The sequence below is a fragment of the Cenococcum geophilum genome (genome assembly GCF_001692895.1).
Source record: "Cenococcum geophilum 1.58 unplaced genomic scaffold K441scaffold_126, whole genome shotgun sequence".
In the NCBI taxonomy this organism is placed as follows: domain Eukaryota; kingdom Fungi; phylum Ascomycota; class Dothideomycetes; order Gloniales; family Gloniaceae; genus Cenococcum; species Cenococcum geophilum.
The window spans coordinates 72954-100747 of NW_027137684.1; the positions used below are offsets into that span (position 1 = coordinate 72954).

General features: G+C 42.3%; 6 protein-coding genes across 6 annotated transcripts; 5 read left to right on the top strand and 1 right to left on the bottom strand.

Annotated features, from left to right (window-relative positions):
- Nucleotides 1-3342: 3342 nt before the first annotated feature.
- On the top strand, nt 3343-5625 carry K441DRAFT_624493 (WD40 repeat-like protein; the record flags this gene model as incomplete). The annotated part of the gene is made up of 6 exons (XM_067646078.1): nt 3343-3532; nt 3583-3705; nt 3757-4280; nt 4332-4535; nt 4590-5358; nt 5423-5625. The coding sequence occupies 6 exons, from the start codon at nt 3343-3345 to the stop codon at nt 5623-5625; spliced, it is 2013 nt and encodes a 670-aa protein (XP_067496077.1).
- A 65-nt stretch (nt 5626-5690) lies between these two features.
- Nucleotides 5691-6356, bottom strand: K441DRAFT_650017 (translocation complex subunit Sss1; the record flags this gene model as incomplete). Its single annotated transcript, XM_067646966.1, has 3 exons — nt 5691-6079; nt 6133-6186; nt 6239-6356. 3 exons carry the CDS (start codon nt 6354-6356, stop codon nt 6039-6041), a joined length of 213 nt encoding a protein of 70 aa, XP_067496078.1. The 3' UTR covers nt 5691-6038.
- Nucleotides 6357-7288: 932 nt separating this feature from the next.
- On the top strand, nt 7289-8875 carry K441DRAFT_691628 (uncharacterized protein; the record flags this gene model as incomplete). Its single annotated transcript, XM_067652495.1, has 3 exons — nt 7289-7800; nt 8001-8659; nt 8748-8875. 3 exons carry the CDS (start codon nt 7289-7291, stop codon nt 8873-8875), a joined length of 1299 nt encoding a protein of 432 aa, XP_067496079.1.
- A 954-nt stretch (nt 8876-9829) lies between these two features.
- On the top strand, nt 9830-10770 carry K441DRAFT_43600 (ankyrin). The gene is made up of 2 exons (XM_067641655.1): nt 9830-9993; nt 10051-10770. The coding sequence occupies exon 2, from the start codon at nt 10079-10081 to the stop codon at nt 10541-10543; it is 465 nt and encodes a 154-aa protein (XP_067496080.1). The 5' UTR covers nt 9830-9993; nt 10051-10078; the 3' UTR covers nt 10544-10770.
- A 4290-nt stretch (nt 10771-15060) lies between these two features.
- Nucleotides 15061-16844, top strand: K441DRAFT_683245 (uncharacterized protein; the record flags this gene model as incomplete). The annotated part of the gene is made up of 2 exons (XM_067651673.1): nt 15061-15183; nt 15336-16844. The coding sequence occupies 2 exons, from the start codon at nt 15061-15063 to the stop codon at nt 16842-16844; spliced, it is 1632 nt and encodes a 543-aa protein (XP_067496081.1).
- A 100-nt stretch (nt 16845-16944) lies between these two features.
- K441DRAFT_713941 (mitochondrial carrier) lies at nt 16945-18713 on the top strand (the record flags this gene model as incomplete). The annotated part of the gene is made up of 6 exons (XM_067653951.1): nt 16945-17478; nt 17596-17726; nt 17771-17941; nt 17985-18273; nt 18318-18544; nt 18590-18713. The coding sequence occupies exons 1-6, from the start codon at nt 17320-17322 to the stop codon at nt 18711-18713; spliced, it is 1101 nt and encodes a 366-aa protein (XP_067496082.1). The 5' UTR covers nt 16945-17319.
- Nucleotides 18714-27794: the final 9081 nt, after the last annotated feature.

A 27794-nucleotide genomic window follows, 5' to 3' on the forward strand; every position in this document is an offset into this window, starting at 1 on the left:
GGTAGCCTCTAATACTTTAAATAGTATATACCTATAATTCGCTAAAGTCTAAATTTAATTCTTTTACTAGTAATTAAGAAATAAACCCTATAGTTACGCCGCTATCTATAAAGTAGTCTTATATTACTTATTTATCATTAACTTAAATAGAGATAGGAATAACTATACGGCAGCTTAACCCCTCTTTCTACTACTAGCCTAGTATAAAGGGGTTCAGATCTATTAGGCTCTCTCTTTTTCCGGCTAAGCTAACTCTTACTTCCTTTCTAGGCAGTAATATTTTTTATAGCAGTTAAAATAGATTAGTAGTTTTCCCTAATTATATAGATCGGGCTTCTAACTATTATTATTCTAGGATTAACTAGCGTTTCTTTAAGGCTACGGGGCCTTCTTATATTATTCCTCTATAGAGTAGTTAAGTTGGAATCTACCCCTATTATTAAAACTAGGTCTAGTCCTATATTCCTCCTTATTAGCGTCTTATTCCTTTTACTTCCCTAAATAGTCTCTTTTAGTATTTTTAATCTAAGTAGCTTTAGAGATAAGCTTTTTTTAAAAGGTAGGAATTTCGCCCCTCTCCTATATAAAGCATATATAGAAGAAATTTATATAAAAGAAGTGTTTATAAGATAAAGAGTACTAAATAAGATTATATTAGATAGAGATCTAAATTTTATAGGGGTTCGTGTAGTAATATTAATAGTATATTATCTATAGATAGATAGATAAATGGAAAGATTAAATTAGATACTAAAATAGTATCTAAGGCACTATATCAATTATGTATAGAATAATTAAGTATCGTTATTACTAGTTATATAATTTATATATAATATAACACTATAGAAAGGAATAGAAACGTCACTATTTAAGGCGAATTATAGATATAAGCTAAGGATATTATTATCGCTATAATAAGTAAGGAAGATAGGTAGTATAGCTAAAGAAAGAATAAAGACACTAATAAATCTTTATATAGACCTTATTAAATAGTATAAAAAAGTATTATAATACTAAGAGATTTAAGGGACTAGATTTTAAGGAGGGAGATAAAGTATAGCTACTATATAAAATTTTTAAGAGTTAACAACTAAACAAGAAATTAAACTCTATTAGGCTAGAACTTTTTAAAATTATATAAAAGATTTTACTAGTTATATTTAAGTTAAACCTATTAGCTAAAATTAAGATCTACCCTATATAGTATATCGCGATACTAGAGCTAGTATATAGGAATATTAAGCTACTAGTTTATAAAGCAGATACGTATAAAGGATAAGAAGAAGATAAATAGNAAGTTTTAAAGATTATTAGTTATAAGNATATTAATAATAAAATATAGTATAAGGTTAAGTAGATAGACTATAATAAAACTACTTAAGAGCTTCTATAGAACCTAAAAAAACGCTATAAGAAAGGCAGAGGAGTATTTAAAGGAATTAAGTTAGATAATATTAATAAAGAAGGATTGTTAAAGAATAAGTTACCTAAGGGGGACCTAAGAGGAGCAGCTACTAAGCTACTTAGAGTTATTTCCCTCTTTATTAGATTAGAACCCTTTTTAGCCTCTTCCTATTTAAGCTTAAGGAGACCTTATTTAATAAGGCGCTACTTCTTTAAATAGATCTTTTTGCGAGCCTTTTTAAGATAGGTTAGCTAAGTAGACGTAGATATCTAGGCTTAAAGAGCCCTCTACTTAGCAATATAAGAATTTTTAAACTTTTTAAGAGCTAGGGCAAGTTTACCCTTAAGGCATTTAGCCTCTAATTAAATATAAGACCCTATAATAATTAGATAAGGTATTAGATACTTATAAAGAAAAATAGGATACGTATATTTAGCGTTAAAGATAGATTATATATTTATTTGCATATACTTAACGTATAAGAAAAATTAGTAATTAAAAGGCAACGTAATTGCGATATATATTAACTTCTTCTCTATATAACAGGAATAGAATAGTATAATTTTACCTAATAAGAGGATAAATATAATAAGCTGGTTATAATAATTAGACACTAAGAATTTAATAGGAGGTATTAGGAATAATAAAGGTTATTAAATTAAAGATAGGAATACTATAGCTCTAATAAATGACTTAGAGATAGTAGGTATCTTTAAGAATAAAGATAAAAAGAAGGGGGATAGTGTTACGGTCCTTATATTAGCAGTAGTATAACTACTAAGAAGAGATATAAATAGGTTAGTTAAGATAGTATAGGAGACGCTAGAACTAATCAAGCTATAAAAAAGGGGCAGCTAAGTTACGTGGCTAGTTATATTATAAGTTTAGAATATAAAAACGTAAGGGACGTACTAACGTACTAATGTACTAATATTCTAAATATATTTCTTAGGCGCAGTATTATATATTTAAAGAACTACAGTCCCTACCTAAATAGTTCTCTTCTTTATAGTAAATCTTAAAATATAATTAGAGTTAATCTATTAGGCAACCTACCCTACTAGTTATATTTATATTATTAACTTTTTATTTGCCTATATACCTAGCCTATTAATAAGTCTACTATAGTATTTCCTATAAGGCTTTATTATAATAATAGTAGATTTAACTACAGTATATATAGTTATCTTGTAAATAATATGAGCTAGTATAGAGGTTTAGTATTTTAGAAGAAACTTAAAAGGTTAGATTTTAGAGTCTTAGCGCCTAGTTACCTTAAATCCCTTTTAGCTGTAATCTTTTATATTATTAAATTTTAGGTTATATATTATAGAGGTATATAGCGGAAACAGTTATAAGACTATAAAGTTCCTCTAGAATATAGCCTTTTTAGTAGGTTATATAGTCAACTATATAGTATTATAAGACTTAGCTTATTTAATTTATATAACTCGGACTTATAACCTGTTAAAATATAATACTTGATTTAATTTATCTATCTAGGGAAGGCTAGTGGCTATATAATACAATGTTAAGGAGGCTGGTCTTGCCAGCCTTCCTACACCACCAGAAGGTCGATTCTCAACAGGGTATAACTACTCCCGATCGATGACTATTTCCATTTATTTAAAGCCTTGTCGATAGGTTTGAGGTCTATTCAGCAGCATAGTACAGGAAATGGCTCTCATCATAATATAACGGACGGCGGTGCAGTATTTCTTACTGTTAAACGTTCTTTATGCCTCATTAAAATATAAGCGGAGATGTGTGGGGAATCAACCTGGGTCGTGGGCAGGCGGGATGTGGAGATAAGCGGACTTTCGGGCTCGCTAAGATAAAGCCGCCAAGCGGCATTTCAATGTCAACGAGTGATCACTGTCAACTGCCATTCAATCTTCATCCAACACCGCCCCTTTCTATGTAGGTCAGTTGCGACGATGAGCGCATCACGCTCAGCATCTTCTGTGAATGGTCCTACAAGCGACGATGACCCTCGTGTAGCTATATATGACCCTCATGCCACCAACTGGGATGATGACGATGAGGAAGATGACAACATGGACTATGTGCCCGCTCCGGAAGACAGCGAAGAGGAGGACGATGAAGATGGTGGGGGAAACTTCTATGGTATGTTATTAATAAAGCATTATTGCAGTATGGCTAACCGTTTCTCGAAGATGCCGAGGAAAACCTAAACGGAATTGAGATAGAGCTTGAGATTACTGAAACGGAGGATCAGTATGGAGATGAAGATAATCAAACACAGTCGAGTAATGTACGCCCACGGCGACCAATATACAGTATAGCGCTTCAATCCTACCACAATTAAAACCTTGCTAATTGTGATATAGTTACCCGGGAGCAGACTATGCAATTACTCGGCCATGCAAGCCTCGGAGGTATATTTACTGCCGATCATCCCTCACTCCGCGGGCGCTTTCTACATGACAATGATGATAACCTGGATAGTGAGCCTGACACAGGATATGGAGGGGTAGCTCCAAGGCGGAGGCGGGGGCGGGGTAGGAAAGCTTTTCAAAAAGTCCCCAGTGATGAAGGAAGGGAACTCATGGGCTCGGGTACATTTGGAGCAAATGACCGTCCAGAGGATACAACGAAACGAAAAAAGAAGTTGGCGTACTGCTTAATGCGGAGAGAATTGGGTTTAGGAAGCTTGGGCCGTCAAAAGAATTCTAACAGGGTGATATCTCAGGGCCTAATTCCGTCATCGAAGGCTGATACTATCATCCACTACAATGCTCGCTGTTATTCTGGTCAATTCTCTAATGATGGTAACTTTTTCTTCTCCTGCGCTCAAGACTTTCGTGTTCGGATGTACGAAACATCAAACCCCTACAACTGGAAATACTATAAAGTAAGGAGTAGGGCTATTATGACCATCTTCATTATCTAACACAGCCATTAGACTGTCGTGTACCCATACGGTCAATGGACCATTACCGATGCGTCGCTTAGCCCCGACAATCGATTTCTAGCGTACAGCTCTATTAGAAGCATTGTATGCTTAGCACCTACGGACCCAGGAGAGGATTCAGAGCCATTCCTGTTAGACTTTGCTAATCTGGGAACCGGAAACAGGCGAGGTTTCCGTGCCTATCCTTATTTTGGGGTAACTCCAACATATATCTGTAATGTGCCGCTCTTGATCTAACGCTCCCAATAGATCTGGTCTCTTCGGTTCTCCGGCGATGGTAAAGAGATCGTAGCAGGTACAGGAGACAACTCGGTATATGTCTACGACATAGAGAAAAGGCAGTCGATTCTCCGAATTCCAGGCCATGATGAGCATGTTAATGCTGTGTGTTTCGGCGATCCCCAGTCGCCTCATATTCTATACTCCGGCTCAGATGACACAACACTCAAAGTGTGGGACCGCCGAAGTATGGGCGATGGACGAGAAGCTGGTGTATTTCTTGGCCACACAGAAGGACTAACGTACGTCGATAGTAAAGGTGATGGAAGGTATGTTCTTAGTAACGGCAAAGACCAAACAGCGAAACTTTGGGATCTACGGAAGATGATGAGTAAGGATAAAGCCGACCAAATTGACGTTGGTGCTTACACAACAAATTTCGAATATCGCAGCAATGCGTACGACGAGGATGACTATAGGCCTCATCCGTATGATTGTTCATTAGTGACCTTCCGAGGTCACCGGGTTTTAAAGACGCTCATTAGATGCCATTTCTCACCGCCAGGTAGTACAGATGCACGGTACGTATACTCGGGTAGCTACGACGGCTCGGTATATATTTGGAATCTGGACGCCACTTTGGCTGGTAAAGTAGATGTTTTAAAGGCCACTCGCAATTCGCGACCAAGGGATCCTGGCTTACTTGCTGAAACGTACGATTTTATTGGACGTAATGGGAGTACCTGGCAGACCTGCGTCAGAGATGCAAGCTGGCATCCTGACGCTCCTGTTATTGCAGGTTAGTATCTCTTGTAATTATATACAAGATTTGAGCAGATCAATGCTAATATGGTTCGATCCAGCAACGTCTTGGAATGGATGGGGAACGTCTCAAGGTACCTGTACCGTGCACACCTGGAATGATGGCACGGAAGATGGAGAAAAACTAGGAAAGAGAGTTAATGCGCAGCTCGAACACGACGAACGGCTATACTGGTCCTCAACCTACATGGGTACAAGTCCGAGACGAGGAATCTTCGATGAAGATGACGACTTAATCGGATAAATGTTAGCAGAAGATATGGATTAATACACAAGCGGCATATTTAGGCGCTTGTTCTCCAACGCCTTATTGCCTCTCTCAGGTTCGAAAATGCGTTGGATGCAGGAAAGTTTTTCCATGGTTTCATTTGACGCCAAATCCCCCTAGGTATATGAACGATAACACTCATAAATATGAAGGAGAGTCTGCGCCGCGCAGACGCTGAATCAACCGATCAATTCAAGCGAACTCCCGCTTTCCCAATGAATAAAAGTTATAGTACAGCCATGATCCGCCCTTTTGAGTATGATGCAGTCGCAGTCGCCACCCTCCTTTCCACAGATGCCCTTCCGACCAAGTATCCGCGGCGATGTTACGCGACAAAACAAAAGTTATCCTATCCTCTCCTCTCCACTCCTTCCCCTGACGTGATGATACTACGATCCCCCAACTAGAATATTGTTGACGGGAATGTGAACTGTTGCGCAACCATCAATTAATGAGCTCCTGGATGAGATGCGACAGACGAACCCAGTTTTACAATGTATCCGATGACACCCATAATAACGAAGCCAACACCAACAGCTATAAGACCAAACTTAGCTTGAGTTTCAGCGTAAAAGAGCAAAGGACGCACCCTGGGATATCTTGATGAACTCGCGCTTGTCAGGCTTTGTGCACCGGTTGATAAATTGCATGCCATCCTTCAGGAATTCTTGAGGAATATCGGCAATCTCTTTGAGTTGGTCGGCCATTTTGAAAAAGGTTTTGCTGTTCGAGTGGAATTGGATGGTGGTGAAGAAGTAGGAGTCCTACAGTTTTCGGAGTAGGAGCCAGATTGCCACAGAGTCGGAGAAATCGGCGCACCGAAACTTGCGGAGCTGAGCCGCAACCCCAGCTCGACTTCAGCACGCTTCTCACTCGTCGATCTCTCCTATCCACACTACAGCTTATCGAGGTACCCTACCTTCCTCTCAGCACCTCGAATGATTCCACTGATTTGTTTAGGGCCGCCAAGTAACCAACTACGACAGTGGTATCCGTTGCGGAGTTGAGTAAACGCTGGTTGGAGAAGGGACTGGAGGCCATCTTTTGCATCAGCCTCGCGCGTTGACGCTTAATCTCTGCTGCTTTCCATCACCCCCTACTCTGCTGCACTTTCTCTGGCATAGCTGGCAGCTGTTTGTCTCGCCGCCCTCTTCACCTGTTCATATCACCTATTCTGGGTATACAGTGCGCAAGGCCTGTCAAGCGCAAGCGCAGAGCAGCTTCATCTTTCCCATCCTGTTTACTTTCATCCTCCGCATCTGCCAGGGGCGATCGGATCTTAACGCTATCTCGCATTTGAGCGATATTTTAAGGATTTGTTTTTGCTGCAGCCTTCTAGAGGAAGTGTACGTATCTCCGCCTAACTCTCTTTCCATGTACCAACTCTACGCTGGCGCACCTCAACCATCTATCAGAATCTCGCCTTGGCGGCTTGCGATGGGCAATGCGCGTAGCAGACTGTGTGCAACTCTCTTTTCTAGCTCGCTGATTCAATATTCCCGCAATACAGACATGTACCTTCACTTGTAGCCTCGAGTCCAAAAAGCAGTATCTACGAGCCAATCAAAGAGAGGGTTTCTCTCTTCACATTCACCCATCGTACCTAGCCTAATCGATTACTCATTGATCCTCTCGTACAATGGCTGACGAAGATAATTTCGACATCGACATCTATGGTGACGACACCAGCCCCGATTACCAGCAAGACAATACTCAAGCTAGTAGTGATGTGAAACACGACAGCACAACAGAAATGCAGACAGACTCTCACTATGATGAGTCCGCACAGATGAATGGAGAGAGCAAAGGAGATGCGGGCACCCCTTTGGCTAAACAAGAAAATGGTCATGGCGAAGGCACTAACGGAAACACTCAGAGCAACGACACGCAGCAAATATCAAGTACCGGGGGCTCTGCACACAACCAGCTACAACCTCCTAAGCATGCGCCAATACAACAAGGAATGAAACGGAAACAGGGTGACGATGATCGCCCCATCGACCCAGGCGCTTCATCAGCGTTGCTTATTAGCGACCTTCATTGGTGGACGAATGAAGATGATGTGAGGGGGTGGGCAAATCAAAGTGGGTGCGAAGATGAGCTTGTTGATGTGACGTTCAATGAGCACAAAGTCAACGGTAAAAGCAAAGGGTAAGTCTTGAACCATTTTCACTGATGGTACTTTCGGCGAAGACCTCTTGCAACCATCTTTATTCCGAGTCCTGAAGTCACTACGATAAATTATGCCAGCCAGCTCGAGAGCAACTCTGCGCTGTAGAACTGTACCCTTTTCACCCCTCGCAGCCTTCTCTTTCCTTTCTATAACCTCGACTAACATTCACCTCCCACAGCCAGGTATTCGTTGAGATGTCCTCCCCTCAGGCTGCGACGGCACTAAAACATACCCTCGAATCCTTCGGTCAAGGCCAGCAGCATGTCAAAAAACCATCAGCCGTCTTCCACCCAGCCCATATCAATCCTTATCGGACACTGCCAAAAGACGTACCCGGCCGCAAAGAAGGTGGTAGGCAAGACAACCGCTCTAACTCCGGAAATTTTAGCGGTAACAATCAGGGCGGAGGCCAAGGAGGCATGCAGCAGAACAACTTCAATAACCAGGGTGGGAGCTTTCGAGGTGGGAGAGGAAACTTCCAGAATCGCAACGGTGCTGGCGGCATGGGCGGGCAGATGGGCGGATTCCAGAATCGCAACTTCTCGAGTCCTGTGGGTAGTATAGGCGTGGGTGGATATGGAGCACCTGGTCCTATGGGAGGATTCAGCGCTTCTCCCATGGGCGGAATGAACCAGTTTGGTAACTTCGGAAGGGGGGGAAACATGATGGGCGGCATGCGCGGTGGCATGCCTCAGAACCGCGGCGGTAGAGGTGGGATGGGCGGCATGATGGGTGGGATGGGCATGGGAGGTATGGGCATGGGAATGCCAGGAATGNCCATGGGAGGTATGGGAGCCAATATGGGAATGATGGGTGGGATGGGTATGGCTTTTTCTCGTTTGTTACCCCTGTTCCAAAAGAGAACCGTGTACTTCCTAGTGGATATAGAGGATTTTGATAGCTCTTTGCTAACTATTCTTCATAGGTCCAGGCGGTTTCGGCGGCAGTGCACAACCTCACTTTAACCCGGCATTCTTCAACCAAGCACAACAAGGCGGGGGAGGAGGTGACAACTGGAATCCACATGGTGCGAAGAGGCCACGGCCCGAGTGAACATGCTCTCTCTACCCTGACCAAAACATGTATCATTTTGCGAAACCCACTCCCTCGCATTGAAATTACTTCAAGCGGAAGGAAAATTCTAACGGCTCTTATTTGGAGGAGTACTGAAATGCAGGTAAGGTATGGACGGGAAATGGGTTTTTATTCCCACCAGCTCCTTATTCCTCGCGGCGCAATGGGAGTGCTAGGCGAACTGAATTTAGGGACATTCACTTTTTTCAATACGAAAATTTATTACTTTCTTTTCTTGTTTGTGGTACTGTATTTTATGGAGACACGCTCAGCGGTGACACGTATACTGCGCTGTGACATGTATGGGTGGCGGTTTTAGCCTCTTCCATTTATTGGATTCTTGCGTCGTTGGAATGATCTGGTCTGGATAGAAATACTGGGCGCTTGGTGGATAATGAGTCTTATTCGTGTACGTGTAATATATATTCACCGATGGTCAAAAGATGGTACTTTTCAGCATCATAAAGATCAAGAGGTTCCCTCGACCAGGTAATAGCAACTGTTAACAATCAATCACTAACTCGAGCGAGCAGAGAGTCATTCACGAGTTTGGTGTTACAAATTCCGATTTTCTGAGTTTCGGTTTTAACTCTAGAATAAATAAAGGCCACTGCTGGCCCAAGAAGAACCGCCACATCGACCTCAGAGCCTCACTAATTCATCTTCCCTCTCTCTATTCTAAAATCTCTAGTTACTATCCTTGAAAAAGCCTGGCATCACCATGGAGGACATCGTTAGCGCCGCCCAAACCAACGATCTGGACAAGCTTCGTCAATTCCTGGACCTGGAGAGAGCGCAGAACCCCCAGCTCGAGGACGGCATAAATAAGTCAACCAAGGCAATGCAAGCCGCATGCCATGCAGCCGCGCGCTACAATCACCCCGCGGCACTTGATCTACTCCTCGATAGCGGCTGTTGGATTGACCATAGTAAGCACATTACGCCGACTGTATCTCTGTAAAGGCGCTGACTGATTTTCAAATATCAGATACCATAGTCTCGGCTTCGACCGGGAACAGCAAAGAGGTCTTCGATTCCCTTATTGCTCGTGGCTGGGACATTAGCTAGGGTATCGGTCATATAGGAGAGACGCTAAGGTAAGCCGCCCTCCGAATGCCCGCCCAGCAAGACTGTCTGACATGGCTCGTAATCAGCTTGTACGTTGGAGACGACAATCTGGACATGGTTCAATTCTTGCTTTCGCGCGGTGCCGATCCAAATTCAAACCATACAAGCGGAATGTCCAGAGCGCTTGAACTAGCTGCGTTTCGTTCTTCGATCCCGGTCCTTGACGCTCCCTTGAATGCTGGCGCAGTGTTGAAGGGGCGTTCGGCGCTGCCTAATGCGGCTGGGTATAGAAGGACCGACGTAGTCGCTTACCTGCTAGATCGAGGAGCTGCGTTCTCTAGTATGTCGGGGTTGTCCGGAATCTTATTGATGGCGCTAGAGCGGGGGGTCGAGAATGCGCTTTGTGAGGCAGCATGGCGGGGACAGCCAGCGGTGGTAAAGCTGTTGCTCGAACAGGGTGCGGATGCTAATGTTAGAGACATAAACGGCAGGTCTACGTTAGAGCTTGCCGAGACGGAGGGACACGAGTCCTGCATTGGCGTTCTGAACGAGTATGCTAGGTCACGATTAGAGGAATAATCATGTCGAGGGATCTCAGCTGCAGAAGGTCGACTGGCCTATCCAGGCTTGCCAATCATTCAACGAGGCTTTAATATTAAATTGAATTGAATGCCAAGACTTAATCAATTCAATCAATTGAGAGCTCGCGGGCTTGGCAACGCATTCAATCTAGAGGTCCTAATTAAATTAAGTTGATTGAAAATATTAAAGCTTCTAATATTATATAAAAATATACTAAAGTTTACATGCAGTAATACCCTGAACCTTATTTTTCTTTGTCTTCCTTACTAAAGAAAGTTTATCCGAGTATTACCCGTTATTTATACCGTTATATTGCGGCCTAAGTCTTAGAGGTAAGTAGAGTTTTACTACTAGATTCGCCTATTAATAATATTAATTCTATTATTCCTATAGCTTCTAACGCGTTGGATAATAGCCAAATTAATACCTTAATCCTTTCTACTGCTCGTTCTAATCCTACCGCACTTATCCCATGTGCCGTTGATAAAGGTGCTACGGTAAGTAAACCAACCAGATCGTCTAGATCAAGGCTCGCCTTGGCAAAATGAAGCTGTAGATTTAATCAAGCAATTGCTCGTCGATATCGTGATAATAAAGCTCCAAATTGATATATATTGACTCTGTCATCGCCTAATACAATCCAGATAGTCTTTTCCAGCAAGGTCCTCGCATGCAGAGCGGTATTTTGCAGAGATACTCTGGTAAATTAGAGACGCGTGTTAATGTTTTGGTGTTCGCGCACGGGCCACATTTGCGTGGCACCTTGACGGCGCATGGGATAAATGTATATTTAGCCTTATAGACTTACTCCTTGCTACTAATCGCGCCCGACTACAATCTAATATAATTAGAGCTTTAATAGCGGTAGGATCGTGGGATAAGGAAGGTATAATTAATATAGTAGATAGGCAGTTAAAGCGCCTATAGAAGGAAGGGACAGGATATATACTATAGGAAGGCGACTTAATATTATACTAAGACTCGCGATAGGCCTATATTAAGAGGGGCAAAAGGAACGCTGGTAGAAAATAATCTAGGCGTCGCTAGGTAGGTCCTCCTGCATTAATACTATACTAAGACTTATAATAAATACTAACTACTACGCTAGTTAAATTTAGTTACAACCGTTATAATATTAATTTAATTAATCAAGCCCTCTATTTACAAAGCTTTTAATTCAACCAACTCGAGGCCAGGGTTGCAAATCAATCAACTCAACTCAACTGGGGCTTCAAATTGATTGAATTGAAAGCTTTGTAAGCAGAGAACTTAGTTGATTGAATTGATTGAATCAATATTGAAGTCTTGGCAACTGGTTCAACTGAGTTTAACTGGTGTAGTAGTCAGCAACTATCACGAGTTCCTGGCATAGAGCTGATGCAGGACGACCTATCTAACAACGCCTGAATCATTTCCTATTGCCCTTCCTGTTGCCTGGCTCTCAATATAGGTCTATCACAAGTCTTGGCATGGTGTTGGCTCACCTGACAGAGTAAACAATGGGCGATGCTTAGGTAAACTATTTTTGGTGGGCGAGAATAAGGAGAATAAGATTTAGAGCATTACTCTATGTAAACTCTAGTAATATTTTCTATATAATATCAAAGCTTCAATATTCTTTAATCAACTTAACTTAATCAGAGCCTCCAAATTGATTGAATTGCCAAGCCAGCGAAACCCCAGTTGGTTGAATTGATTGAGTCTTGGCACCCAACTCAACTCAATATTGAAGTCTCGTTGATTGATTTGCAACCCTGCTCGAGGCGTCAATTGAATTGAATTGAATGATTGACAAGCCTGGGCCTATCAATAGCACAGTATAGCTCCCTCGCCTTTTGGACAAGAACAGTGCCCGAATAAATTAGTCGTTCTTTACCTCATAAATCACCGATTTCAGTCAAATCTAATCGCGACATACCATCTTATTGGTATGAACTGCCTAGTGCTGTTCAAAAAGAGACCGTCGTGCGGGAGCTATTCTCACCCCTGAAGCAGGGCAACGAACTGCAGATTCGCATCCCGTATCTACTTTGTATTGTAAACATACAAAGATATTGTGGCCTCAGGGGTACCATTATATACGACCTTACTTCAAACTAGAAGGAGGGGGGGGGAAGGGAGACTGTGAAAAATGACGTTGTTCGCGCCTGATAAGGGTTTGGTGCTCTACAAGAAGCGGTCAATTACGTAGGGAGGAATGATGAGAGTGACCTTACATCCAGTGAACTGATAAATGACCACACTGATATCGATGGCTTCATATCTCTGGAAGTGTGGGAAATGAGGCAAGGATGGAGTATTGGAGTATGGGTATTTGTTAAAGGCGTATGACAGGGTTGACAGGACAGCGCAAGGATTTACGACAGAGGACCGAACCTCGTCTCTCATCGCCGAATACATCTATTCTCCATCTTTGCTTTTCTCGAGTCATTCACTGCTTAATCTCTCCATCCGCACTGATACAGGGATCAATACAGTACGCAGATGCCTCTCGCTTGTACTTGGGACATTGCTCATTATCGGTGCGGTCAGGCCGCGTAACAATGGAAGTCTATTCATTAGCGTAGTCGGAAAATTGTACCCACGAGGCCAACGTTCAAGGTCGTTGCTAGAGGGCATTCTTTATTGACATGGTCTGAAGATGGACTAGGCAATTGTGGCCGGTATTGTAGGTCGAAAAGGTGGCTAAGAAAGCAGAAACGCTCTTTAGGAAGGGGGGCACAGAAAAAGGTATGTCGAGTTGGACGTGACACCTCGAGTCCCAGCGGAGGAGGTCGCTAACCCTATGCATCGCTACTGTTGTTCCTCTCTCGTACAGAACCATAGCACAGGAGTAAGGTCCACCGAGAGCAGTTATGAGAGCTTGTGCTTACTCCTTTGTCGGTGTCCTGCACAAACGCTGTAAGGTGTCAGCGTGAGGCAATGAAACGGAACCTGCCGTAGCAACCCCGGTCAGCTCAACCAGTAGGAGCCCAAAGTCTGCCTGCCGGCCATAACTGGACTTGATTCCATCAGTAGGTTACTCTTCTATCCCCTCATTCACTCGTCCCTCCACAGGAATATCCCTGTGGGTTAGGATTTCCAGACTTGCGGCGAGGTGATCAAGCATAGCCAGAGAGTATGGGAACATAAGGAGGCATAACGAAAGGTGGAACGATCCGGCCTTACCCCCGCTGATCTTTCGCCCTTTCACTTGCTGTCAGCGCAATGACACAATTCTCAGGCTGAGACTGAATTCAATCATGGTTCTGGAGTTCTCTGAGATATTTCGGATGTTCATGAACGCACAGTTTGGTAGCTTGGCCAGTGTTCTGGTCCCACAAGGGTAGATAGAAGAGAGAGATGGCCGACGGGAGAACTCTGACATAGTGTGATTAGCCGACCGCATAGAGTCGCAGGTTTTCTGCCTGTTTCCATTACCTGTATGGGTGCAATGCAGGCGCCTGAGCTAAATTCGTTATCTAGCGACGTCGGTTTTTCACTGGGATTGAGCGCTTCGCGCTCTGACTCCCCCTGATTGGTCAGCGAGAGAGCCCGCGATCCAGAGCGAGGTCCCTAGGAGAGAAGGCAAAGCGCGCGGCGCGGTCGCAAGACGGCGGGGGTTCGCGAGCGAGCGAGGGCGTGCCGAAGCGGTTGAAACAGAAACGGGCGACGACGACAACAATGCGATGCGCGATGGGGCCGCTCGTGTTGAGGCCAAGTCTCCGCCAGTCTATTTTTGGATGCCCTGTCCAACGTCTGCACCTCGCCGCGCGGTAACAAGACGCCGCACCTCGTTCACCCTTCCTGAGTGGCTGCTCTTGTGTGACTCCCCTTGCACTCCATCGTATGTAGCTGCACCCACGGGCGTCCATTCTCCGCCAATGTCGAGCTTCGTCCGAGCAATAGCACGCACTTGTTCGGTATCGTAGTTGCTCCGACGGTTGAATCTAGTATCGTGCATGGTGGGTATGTTCGAGGGTCCCAGCAACCTGCGTATCGTTACTCTGTAACCTCTGTAGCATTACTCTTCTGAAGTCAGCCACCTGTGGGGTGGACTCAGAACTAGGCTAAAATATCAGGAAAGGCCTGGTAGAAGATGGTATGTGATGGCGTTCGTGGATAATTCGTGGGAATCAATAAAGCAACGGCGAGATAGGGCTGTCATGCTTCTAATCATGCTATACCCAGGCTAGGCCAAGGTGGGCGGCCTATGTCAGTTAGGTTTCGTGTAGTTGCCGAAGCGCTTCAGCCACAGGTACTGGGGTCCGCAGAGACTTCTTCCTTGCGGTTTATGTTCAGAAGCATGTCTTCAGGATATCAAACTTAATAATGAAATGAGTAGTGAGCGGCACCCGCGCTGAATGTCTAATCGGGTTAGTGTGCGAGACCGCCGCGTGTGCCAGGATTCTAATGCTATCCACCCCACCGTCCTTATCCTAAGAACTTAAAACCCATTAGCTCCGGCAGGTTTCGCGAAAAGGTGATTTTGAATCGAATTCGGTGTGCCTACTCGGGCCAATTCGATTGAGACGATGGCTCAACATATTGGCCCGACTCATATACCTGCGTCGGTCTTCTCACGTCTCTCAACCGACCTCAAGCTAGAAGTCTTCGATGTCGTTCGGTCGAAGATCGACCAAGGCAATGCACGCCTTGTGAGTCGGGTACGTGCATTTCCATGAGGCTGGCGCGCTTCAACGGAGGGTACCAAACAGAATTCTCCTCACGATTCTACCTTAAAGCACTCCATGGCAGATTATGCCCAGTTCATGTTACTTCCGCTCCTGTACACTGACTGCTTTCTTAGGAATGGAATCACCTGATAAAGCCCCGGATGTGGAGAACATTCACAACGAATTTGCGAGGCACTTCTGTGAAAGATTTCGAGACTCTTGTTAACGGGAAGAATGACTGCTTGCAAGATATACGGGAATTGAACGTAGATGAGAGACATCTTGGGTCGGATTACTATTCCAATTTCCGACGTTTTATGGATCTGCTGGGCGATAACCAATTGGTCAAATTCAAGAGCAGCAAAGAGGGTTCGATCAGTTCTAGAGATCTTCTATGTCTGCTGAGGCGCCAATCGAACCTTCGGGGTTTCAGTGCGCTGTTAAACTTGTCGGACATATCCACCGAAGACCGGGCGTCCTGGGTCACCGGTCAAACTCGCTTCGTCACATCAGCTCTGCATGCGCTGAGGTCACTCAGAGTATATGTTAGAGACAGACCCAACGAAAATGAGTATGACCGAGTGACGCAGGAAATTGAAATGGCTTGCACTCGCCTCTTTATAAGTTCCGCTTCCCTGCTAAGAGATCTGGAGATATGCGGATCGCGACACACCTGGATCGATCGGGTTCCTTTGACGGCTCTCTTTGGCGACTCTGCGAACCCGACACACGTTCCTAGTACACTCAGACGCCTTCTTTTTTCTGNCATGAACTTCTGTGGCCGAGCGAACGAGCTGCTTGGAACAATCAATGTTGCCACGGTCCATTCACTGAAACTTTGCTATTGTGACGGAGTTGCCCCTTTCATATCTGCGCTTGCGGCCTCTTTCCGTCAGACAGGGACCCAGCTTAAGGTTCTTACCGTTCGGACCGGGAAAGGCGCGAGATTGGGCGACAATGAAGGTCTTCCTGCCGCAGTGGATTCCCTGCTATCCTCATTTACGGGCCTGGAGGAATTGGAAATCGACTTTATGTTCTGCAATCTGATCAATTGGAAAGAAAGCCTTCGATTTCACCAGGAGAACTTGAAGAGCCTCCTCATTGCATCCGATTTGATGTACTTCGAGCATGGCTGGTGGGCCCAGATCGTGGAGAAGATCGTGGAGAAATGCTCACATGTGGAGCAATTTGCATATGTTCCTGCAGACCCTTGTCTTGGCAAGGTCGAAGACTGCGAACTTTCGTGCTCACTGGACAGCAGCCTCCACGAAACGCTCAATGCAGTTGCAGGAGCCCCGAGTATTCATGTTCTCCGCCTTCTGTATGTGCCCGGTCTAACAGACGCTGAGAGGGACCACAGACAGGAACGAGACTGGGCTGAAAAGGCCAGGCTCATGGTGCAGAATTTCGCAACCCAAGTTCTGAGACATCTTGCGGATAGAGGGTCCAATGTCAGGTTGCTTGCAATCTCCCCCGTCTCTCAATGGAAGCAGGACCAAAGCGATATCAATGGGCACTACTATCCACATTACTATTACAGACGCAAGATCGCCGAAGTCGACGGCAAGGGAATCGTCGATGCGGTTCCATTCCGGGCCTGTCTGGCGGAAAGTCCCAACGCTACAATCCTGAAATCGTTCTAATTAAAGGGGGTAGCTTTACCGGATAGGACTATTTCAAGCAAGCAGAGAACAGCTGCGATGGAGGACGTCTAAAGTCTGCTACACACACGCTGCAGACTTGGCCACTTCAGCGTAGAATGCAAGATATCCACTTCCTCTTATATCAGTTTCCCTTATTATCTGTTACATCTCGTTTGTATTGCATGTGTGCCGAATACAGATGCATCTCTTGGCCATGAATTACGGTGAAGGTCTCTGCTCCAAGCTATACCGATACTGGAGTCCACTCCACGAGGGCGATTTCATCGAGGCGAAAACCGGAGCATTCTGGTGCTACACGCGACGGTTCGTTCATCATTCGGAACAGACCACCAATCAGACTCTACAACCGGACCTCTAAGGACACGACGTGTCGGAAAGTGGATGTTGTGCATAAAGGAGTCGCTCAGAAGGAAGTTGCGCAACCAGGTCGTGGAACAGCATATCCGGGCACGTGATGGCCACTAACCTCGGCTCAGGTGCGACTCACGGAATGAGACTAAAGAGTGACGTTCACAAGCCAGATGGCTCTCCAAATGCAAATGCTCCGCTCCTCTTCTTTTTCTACGACCCCTTTGCACGGCCCCTCTTCCATACAGCCTTCATAGTCGCTCGAGTGGCTCTTTTCCTTTGGAATTGACGCCCCCTGGTCTTGCCCCGCGGACCCCGCCATCCCCTCCTTTCGATCACCTACACGTGCAAGCTCGCGTCTACACTCCTTTCAACATGGCAGAAGACTCGAAGACAACGCAGAAAGTTGGCGGAGTCAACGCACGCCGCACCGGCCAGCACTGCAGCGCGGCGGAGCGACAATGTTGCCCACGCGCTCGCCGGAGCTGGAGGTCTGCTCTCCATGGCTCTGACGTACGAAAACACGAAGACATGATATGACGCTTATGAATCGACAGCTACCCGCTCATCTCCACACGCGCCCAAGTCGAATCGAAACGCGCCCATTCCTCCACGCTCAACGCCGCGAAACGCATCATACAACGAGAGGGCATACCAGGACTCTACGCTGGCCTCGACTCCGCGCTCTTCGGCATCAGTGTCGCCAACTTCGTGTACTACTACTGTGCGTAGGTCGGCTCAGAGAGACTGGTATGGAAATACTGACGGGAGGGCAGGATACGAATGGTCCCGCGCCTGGTTTGAGAAAGCCGCTCTCAAGGCCGGCCGCGCCTCCAAGAAACTCACCACCATCGAGTCGATGCTTGCGGGTGCCCTCGCCGGCAGCGCAACCGTTATTATCACAAACCTAACCTGGGTCGTCAACACGCGCATGACGGCGCGCGGGGCTGATTGCGAGTCCGACCTGCCTCCACCCGGCGGAAAGCCCGCGAAGAAGTCGTCCACGCTCGGGACGCTGCTCTCCATCATCAGGGATGAGGGCCGGCAACGCTGTTCGCGGGTGTGGTGCCGGCGCTCGTGCTGGTCATCAACCCGATCCTACAGCACACGGTCTTTGAGCAGCTGAAGAACATGCTGGAGAAGAAGAGGCGCGTTACGCCGACGGATGCTTTTTATCTGGGCGCGCTGGGCAAACTTCTGGCGACGAGTATTACGTATCCGTACATCACAGTCAAGAGCAGGATGCACGTTGCGGGCAAGGATGGTCCCAAAGAGGATATGTTTGCGACATTTAAGAGGGTTATCAGGGAGGAGGGATGGACTGTATGGTGGTGAGTACAACCATAACAGTGGAGTCACACTGATGCTAGCGCAAGTTCAGGCATCGGGCCGAAGGCCACGCAGAGCGTTATCACGGCCGCCTTCTTGTTCGCTTTCAAGGACGTGCTGTACGATATGACGGTCAAGGCAAGGAAGAAGGTGGCGTTGAAGGCTCGCTGAGTATTTGTGGACCCCAAACACACTTCCGAACTGAAGGACCGTATTCGAAAGCAAAAGCTATAGCCAACACGCTGGTGGGTGTAAGATTGTACGAGTGGATGCATGTGAAGCTAGGATGTCGCATTGGGATAGATTGGCTGCATATCTGGACCGCCTGGATTCTATACCGCTCGTATACAACTGCATAATCGATACCTATGTTTTGAGTTTATACTAATCACTGCATCACTGTATGAACTGTGTGTTGCCAAGGCGTTACAAGCACCACGCCGTTGTTAGGAGAAGCTTTGGAGGCGGATTAGGACTAGCATTACGACAATCTATCAACACGTCTATGTATACACATCCTCCACCACACGGTATATCGCATTCTAACCTAATTCTCCTAACACCTGTTCATAACTCCAAACTCGTATAACGTGTTTCGGGGGCCACCTGGGCATCCTGGCCACCTACCCCGCTATTAAGGGCAAATATTGCGAATTACTCGACCACAAACAATTGTATTCTGTGTAGCTATCTACTAGTTAGTTGCCTGCCGTCTAGGGCATGTACGTGCTATGTTCTATCGATTTGCATATACTGCACTTGTGTGGTACTTATTGCGGTCACTCGGCCGCTGGCTCTACTACCACCTCTACTACCCCCCCTCCCCGGGTAGCTTGTACACGAGAGGCCCCTTCTACTCCTAATAGAACACCCCCCTAGCTATATACGTGCGCTTCTTTACCCTCTTCCTTTTCTAGCGCTAATTTTCCATATATACCTTATTTTTACTTGCAAGCAGCATAGCGCTTAATATAGCTATTTTATACCCCTTAATAAGCCAGCTAAGGGCTTATTATATTAGACTTAGTAGGCTATATATGCGCCGTTTAAGATAGCGCCTTATTAAGGCTGTCTGCTTTTATAGTCTAGTAAAATTATAGTGTATTTTAGCTACTAAGGATGCATTTAATAGCGGACGACATTACGGTAATAGTGTGGGAGGATACGGGCTCTACAGACAGGAAGTCACAGTGCTGTCGGTCTGAATCAGTCGGTGAAAAAGGTCAGAATCAATCAGTAGAAAAGCAGTCAGCAAGAAGAGGAAAAAGAGTATATTAGAAAAGGGAACTGTCCGTCTGTCGGTCTTATTAGAGTTATTAAGGACTCTGGGGCTCCAAACCGATCTATATAACTATAGAAGGCCTATACTCTCTTAAAGCTATACCTAATTTAGATATTAAATCTAGAGGGCCAAATCACACCACTACATACCTACTTAAGTTGTTGTCCCCTAACGACTTCTAAGACCCCTTAATCCCCCTATCTTTAAAATAAGAGCGCAGTAGGTAACCGTATACGTTCCTTACCCTTGCTATAAACCCAAAATAGTAAATAAGGAGACTCCATTCTAGTTAAGTAAGACTGTAAGGGATATTATTACGGTCACCTTGGATTGCCCTTAGGACAACCCCCGGACGCCCCTTGGATGGTTACCGGTCACGTGACGGAGGCGCGTGCCCGTAGTATATAGTCTCTACAATCCCAGAGGCCTTACCTCCTCAAGGATTTGTCTCCTCTACAATCTATTCTGTTCCTACAATCGTGCCTTATAGTCCCCTATCTATAAAGTCCCCTTATAAAGACCGTCCTTATCTACCTAGTTAAGTAGTATAAAAGGCGTTAGACTAATAGCTCTTAGATAATATAGCCCTCTTATATCTCTTTATATATTCCGTTCTATTATATAGCTCTTTAAGTAACTTTATATAGCTCTATCCTTTTATAATAATAGGAGGTACTCTACTTAGATCTGCCGTAATAGTTAAAGGATTAATTTTATTATTAATATAGTAGAAATATAAGTGGCTATTAAAGCGCTCTATTTTAGTTATATATATTAGCTTAAATATATCCTTATAGTTTTTAATAGCCTTAAGATAGTAGGAATATATTTATTTTATAACTTCGTTTTTATTACTAGTAAGAAGAAGATTATAATTTTAAACTACTACTAGAGAGTCCTATTATTATTTACTAAGAAGGGTATTAAATAAGCCGCTATTAGCTATAAACTTAACCGCTATAGGAAAGCAATATAGAATTATACTGTAGAGATTAGTATATCTTGACAGTATATAGAGTAGCGCTTTTAAGTCTTAATATATATTTACTAACTCTATCTATATCCCTCCTTTAGTAACTTCTAGGTTATTACACTTATCTTAAATGCTAGTAGACTATAGTAGTATTATCCATCTAAGTCTAGTTTAAGGTCCCTTTACTTATAAGGAAGGTACGATATAGTAATATATATATCTCCTTTTTTATACAGCTAAGCTACCTAGTTAGTCCTATATTTATCTACATCCTTAATAATCTAGTTTTAGTTTATAATTTTATATATAAATCTATCGCCCTTAGTTAATCCTTATACCTAAAGATCCGCCTACTATAATTTTAAGTAATAAGATATACTAGGCAGAATCATTATATAATTATCCTTAGTCTTATTATTTAGAGAAACACATCCTTAAATTATATTAGCACCGTATCTACTCTCTAAAAGAGAAGGAATATTTATATTAATATCGCGGAAAGCTATAGAATTTCCCTTAACTATACACTTTATATAATAAGGGTAAGAGATACGTTACTACTAACTATTAAATCTAAGAGCGTAATAGAGATAATAGTATAATAATCCTATGTTCTTAGCTATTAGTAGAGACTATAAACTATTATCATTAGCTAGCCGTAATTTAGCTGTCTATTAACTAGACGGTAGTAATAGTAATAACATTTAATTAAGTAGAGCGTCTCTATTATAAGAAAACCTTAATATAGAGTTATAGATAAACTTAGAATTAGTAGTCTATAAGCCTTTTTAAACTAGGAGTATATAGTTAGATCTATCACATATTGGGGGGGGGGTTATTTGGCGCGGTTACGACCTGGGTTAATACGAGGTTAGGGCCACCCCTGCTGATAATACACTCGAACCCCGCATAAGGTCGCGCAGCAACCGCCCCCGAGTACCCTCGTATGCGATTTTGGGCGAAAAGGTACATAATTTAAGTTTAATAGGTACTTCTGGGCGGTCGCGTAATATTACTCTAAATTTAAAACACTTGCACTGTAGTAACCGAGACGCCTTAATATAGGACTATACTCTAGTAACCGAGACGTCTTAATATAGGACTATACTACGGTTACCGCAGTCCTATATTAAGGCGTCTTGGTTACCGTAGTACAGTTATATATTAAGGCGTCTTAGTCACTAGTGTAGTTGTACATTAAGGCGTCTTGGTTACTGCAGTAAAATAACTATTTAGATATTCTTATAAAGCCAATCTAAAGAATGCTAGCCTTGTAGCTGTTCCAGCTAGTTAATAGCCTATCTCTTATCTCTTACCGTACCGTCTTTTACGCGCCGTCTTATATCCTTAATTATTTTATAACGACGGCTATAGAATATAGCCTCGCTGTTAACCCGCTAGCGCGCCCCCTAGTAGTAATTAAGAGCTTTAATTAACGGCCTACCTGCTAGCCCTAAAGTCTACTTAGTCCAGAGCTAGAACACTAAATTACTGCCTTAAAGCATCTTATATTTCCTTAGCGGCGCCTATAGGTTAAGGATAAATAGAAGAGGTTAAGCGTTAGCTTGCGGCAGCTGTGGTAAAGGTATAGTAAAAGCTTGCGGTAGCTGCGACGGGGGTATAGTAGAAGCTTACGGCAGCTGCTATGGGGGTATAGTAGACGTTATAGTAGACAGCTAAGCAGGCTCTATAGTAGTAGACGGTTAAGGACCCCTTAGTATCTCCCTAGGGGTCGGATATACAGGAGAGGGTTTATCTAAAGATAGAATCTAGCTGTTAACGCGTTTAGGAATAGACGCGGGTATAGGTATAGATATAGGTACGGGTAAAGGTAAGGGTACGGGGCCATCTAAAGACGGATATACGGACTTCGTAGGCCCTATCTAGATACCTATCTTCCCTTACTAGATCTATATAGGTACAAATAATACTAATAACCTTTCTATCTCGCTAAGGCGTTCTAAGATTGTCTGCACGCGTAATTAAACCCCCTTTATCTCTAAGATCGCGGCCTTATATCTTAGCTTAGCTACAGCCTTATAGGCGGGCCAGTATTTCCGCATTATTATCTTATTTGGCGTAACTACGCTAGCTAGCGAGCTTTCTACCCACGTAGCAAACCTCTAGTACTCCTTATAGCTAAAGAGGGAGTTTTTCTATAGGGAGTGGAGCGGGAACTACTTACTGTTATAGCTTAAACAAATGCCTCTAAACCGAAGCTTAAACGAATGCTATATTACGAAGATACTAAGCTAAGGAGAAGGAAAAAAAGGGGTTGCTAGGACCGATGTAAACAAATATATAGGGTGAGCCGCTAAGGCGCTAGCTTTAGGCGAGCTAATTATAGGTTGGCAGAATATGGTAGAATTTGGCAGGTAACGAGCAATAGCGCCGTTACATTACCCCCCTCTTTAAAAGAAAGCCTGCCTTTAGGCTTAGTTAGAAATAAGATAGTACTAGGCTATAAAACATAAGATTATAAAATATAAGATAAGGAGAAAGAAGACACGAGCGCGTCTAGACTAAGTACTAAAAGGCGACTATAGGTTAAGTGGAAGCACTAGGCTAAAAAGAGTAGCTATTAAAAATCTTAGTAAGGATCTAACTAATTAGATAACTTTAACTGGTAGTCGAAGTTCCTAGATATCTAAAGTTTTATAGTACTAGCAGAAAACGGCAGAATATAGTAGAATTTGGCAGACAGTTATATTAGGGCTTTAGGGCGTTTTTGTCCCTATACTCCTCTAGTAACTTATTATCTTTATTATACTAGTATTTTATCTACTTATCTAAGTATTTTAGGGGTCTAGGTGTATTAGGGTATTAGTTATAGAACTCTCTAAGCTTTTAGGGGTAGCCTATAAAGTTCTATCCCTTACGCCGCTAAGATAGGCGTCTAAGTAGACGAACCAACCAAAAAGCTCTCGATGAAATTGTGTCTTAGAAAGTTGAGGTCGTAAGTTCGATTAATCAATGAGGCCACAAATCATCGTAATAAATCTCAAATTTGATACATTATCTCTATACCGTGGATAGATAGCTAATGTATTCTTAGTAGAGTCCTTTTTATGGTGATATAATCTAGGTAGAAAGCTATAATCTACGGCAGAATTTTTAGTGTTCGCATACGGACCAATATATTGGACGCCTTAGCGGCGTAAGGGATATAGGGTACTAGGTTAGGTCTAGGTTGTAGCCCTTCTATTAGATATGGTATTTTAATATTCCCTATACTATCTTATAGGCTAGTATTTTATTAACTTCCCATTTATTATTACCGTTTACTTAAATTGGCAGGGAAGGCTTATTCTTTTATTTGGGTAATAGGTTGTTTATAGCTTTCTATAACTTATTTATTAAGAAGATAGGGTGCACCCTAATTAAATCTAGGAGCTTTATCTTATATAAGTTGCCTAACTTCTTAAGAACTTTATACGGTCCTACTATTTAGTAGTCTAGCTTATAGCTAGGTTATTTAGTTTTCTAATTCTTTGTTATAACCTAGACTATATTACTAGGGGTAAAGTTAGGCTCTTAATGGTGTTTGTTTACTTGCTGTTTTATTAACCTTTAGGCTTTTTTTAGGTTCTTATAAGCTACCGTCTAGGTTTACTTTAAGCGTTTAGCGTATTATTAGGCCTTACTATAGGATAGCTTCTCTTATATAGTTTAGGGTTCTTCTAGCCTTTTTTAGTTAAAGCTTATATAGGGTAAACATCTTATTTCTAGCTAAATTGGGGCAAACCCTATAGAGTTATAGGGTAGGGTTACTTAGGCGTAGTCTATTAAAGGTAGTAGTTTAGACCAGTTATTCTAAAAGTAGTTAATAAAGGGCCTAAGCCTCTAGTCTAGGGGTAGTAAGCCGTAAAAAGCTTTAGCTTAATGCCTAGGATCTAGGTAAACTTGTTCTAAAAGGCCGATATAAACTATGGCCTATAATTAGATATAATAGTATCTAGTAGTTTGTAAACTTAGTAGATATAGTAGATATATAGCTAGGCTACCTTTTTAGCATTAATGTTCTTATAACAGGGAATTAAGAACGGGCGTTTGCTAAAGTAATTGACTATAACTATAACTATATTATACCTATTACGGTCTATAAGTAGCTTATAAAAGTCTATAAAGATATACTACTAAGGGCGCTCTAGTATTAGGAGTGGCTTAAATAGTTCTAGGGTTTTATCCTATGGGGCTATAGCTTTTTAGTAGTCTTTACAGTTCTATATATATTGGTTAATATTTATAACTATTCTTAGCTAGTAGTAGTGGCAGTTAATAATTTTATAGGTTTTATTCTTGCTAGGGTGTGCTATAGAAACTTAGCAATAAGCTTCGCGGATTAGTTTAGTCTATAGGTTATTAATATTAGGGATTATAAGCCGCTCCTAGTATAGGAGCAATCCTTCCTATTACGGCGCTGGTGGAAAACGGTAGATTATAGTAGACGTTATGGTAGACGCAGGGTTACGTAAGCTTACGTAACTTAAGGATTGTATAAAACTTCTTCTCGGATGGTAACCGTCCAGGCGCAGACGGTCGGGGCGCCAGGCCCGAAACGGCCTAGCATACGCGAGGTCTTGGCGCCCAAGATATCTTCACTCTCAATTGACCCGTCGACCTTCAACACCCCATCGCTCAATCAATAAGCGAATATCCAGTAAGCTAGAGCTTTATATTAGCTATATACGTTATAGACTAACTTATATACTAGATTTTTAATCTAACAGCTCTCATAGAGCATCCAATATGCCTCCCAAGTAAGTAATTTTTCAAGTCATGTAATTTTCATGTATTTTCAGAAAAAAAAGGCCTCTGGAACTATATTTTTGAATTAATAGAGATCTATTTTTTCTTTTCTTAGTTTTATATTATACCGCTTACCAGTTTCTTGGTTATTTTAACATATTGGCTTTAAATTAACGATTTAAATTTTCAAAAATTTTTGGGAAATTTATTTCTCGGTTTTATGTCATACCACTCACCAATTTCTTGGTTATTTTGACATATTAGCTTTAAATTAACGTTTCCAATTTTTAAAACTTTTTGGGAAATTTATTTCTCGGTTTTCTACCCTATTAATTACTTAATTATTGGATTTTCCGACATCTTAGGCTTCCTTTCTTGCTAGGAAGAATTATTTAATATATAGCCTATTGCTTTATTTACTAATATTTTTTCTCTTTATTTTTTATTTTTTCTTGTTTTTTCTTGTTTTTTCCAATAATTATTTTAAATTTTGGGTATTAGATCTGCCAGTGCTGCTGCAATTGCTGCTGCTAATAAGGCTATATATAAGAAAAGATGGTTATCGGGAAAGCCCTTAAAGGTATATTTTTTTCTTGGTGGCTCCGAAAATATGCTAATTCTATCTAGGAGCAACAAGACAAAGACCTTAAGGAGAAGTTAAGGTGAGAAAGATTGCATTTTTTCTTAGTTTTTCTGATATTTTAGGGCTGGTTTCTGGGGACACAAGGACGCAGATCCTAGATGCTACACCTATCGCGTCTAGAATGCAGTAAGTTTTTCGCTATTTTTTAGACAAAAAATAACTAATTTAACATTTTTTAGCGTATGCCTGAAAAGGCGATTAATGGTACTAAGGAACGTGATACACTTCCTTATGGCTATAACTACGAAGTATATTATCGAAAATTCCGATAATAGTAATATAATTTTTCACTTTACCTAGGAATCTATTCTAGAGCTCTAGTGTGCAAAGAAAGGGCTTTAGGAGGTAAGAAATCTAGTTTATTTCTTATATATTTTAATAAAACTAACTTTTTTTAGGGAAATTCCGACCTTAATAAAAATGAGAGAATGCCTAAGGCCTTCGGCAGACATAGATCTTGCCTTCTTTCCTTTTTTAAGATTCTTTTTAGCGTTTTTTTAGTTGATAAGGTATTTAATTCTCATTTTTTCTAATATTTTTTATTTTCTGAGTAAAATTAACTAACTTCTCGGATTTTCTAATAAGATACTTAATATTAACGGTGCGCGCGTTGCTGCCTTGAAGAAGGTTTTAAAAATTAAGTCTAAGGGTGGTCTTTAACTGGGTACGTAAAATGGCCTTAATTTTTCTTAGAATTTACTAATAAATCTTGCTAGCTCCTTATGAATTTCTAAAAGATTCTGATTCCGATTAGTAGCTTAATATTCTCGAGTTATACAAGAATATAGGGTTTTTTTATTTTTTGGGTTGATTATATATTACCTTAGTTTATTCCAAGGGAGAACGTCTTAGATTTTCCGAGATTTCTAGAGGCATTTTCCTATATAATCATGCAAAATAGAGTTTCTTTCTCTGGTGTGGAGGTTATCGAGAATTTTAATACCCCTTTTATTTCCTTGGATATTCCTGATAATCCTCTTCTGTTATGGCACTTATATAGCGATTATAGCTGCCTAAGATAGTCTCTCGTAAAAGTTAGAGAATACTTAAAAAGTCGTAAAGTGATGTAAAATACTTTTATCCTATATAAGCTATAGCTTAATGAAATACAAGCAATAGTGGTTAGAATATTTAGAATATAAAAATTACTAAATACCCTAATTATAGCCAAAGTATTAATGAGATAATATACCTTCTGGAGTTTATATTGTTAACATCGACTCGTCCTGCAGTAGTTTATACTAATGAGTATATTTAGTTGCCATATATTAGTCTCTTTAAGCTGACATTTGTGATATAGTGTAGTAAATTGGTTATAAGTATCGTGCTACAGACTATACATTGGTTGCTTATTTATTTAAAGCTTTTCAGTACTCATGAGACAATCTCGAAATTACGCGGTTATTAACGTTACTTTCTTGGCATATTATTCTAGAATCACTTGATGCATATCTTACATCATCCTCTTATGCTCGACTATATAGGTAAAGTAATTAATTATTATTACTAGTATTTACATATCAGTAATATGTTAGCAAGTGATTAGCTAAACTTTTATAGTTTCGATACTAAGAAAAAAGCCGGGTGTGTTTCTCGCTTTATGTG

Bases quoted from the DNA above. Each gene is read 5' to 3' on its own strand.
- K441DRAFT_43600 (XM_067641655.1), top strand. From the start codon at position 10,079: ATGGTTCAATTCTTGCTTTCGCGCGGTGCCGATCCAAATTCAAACCAT.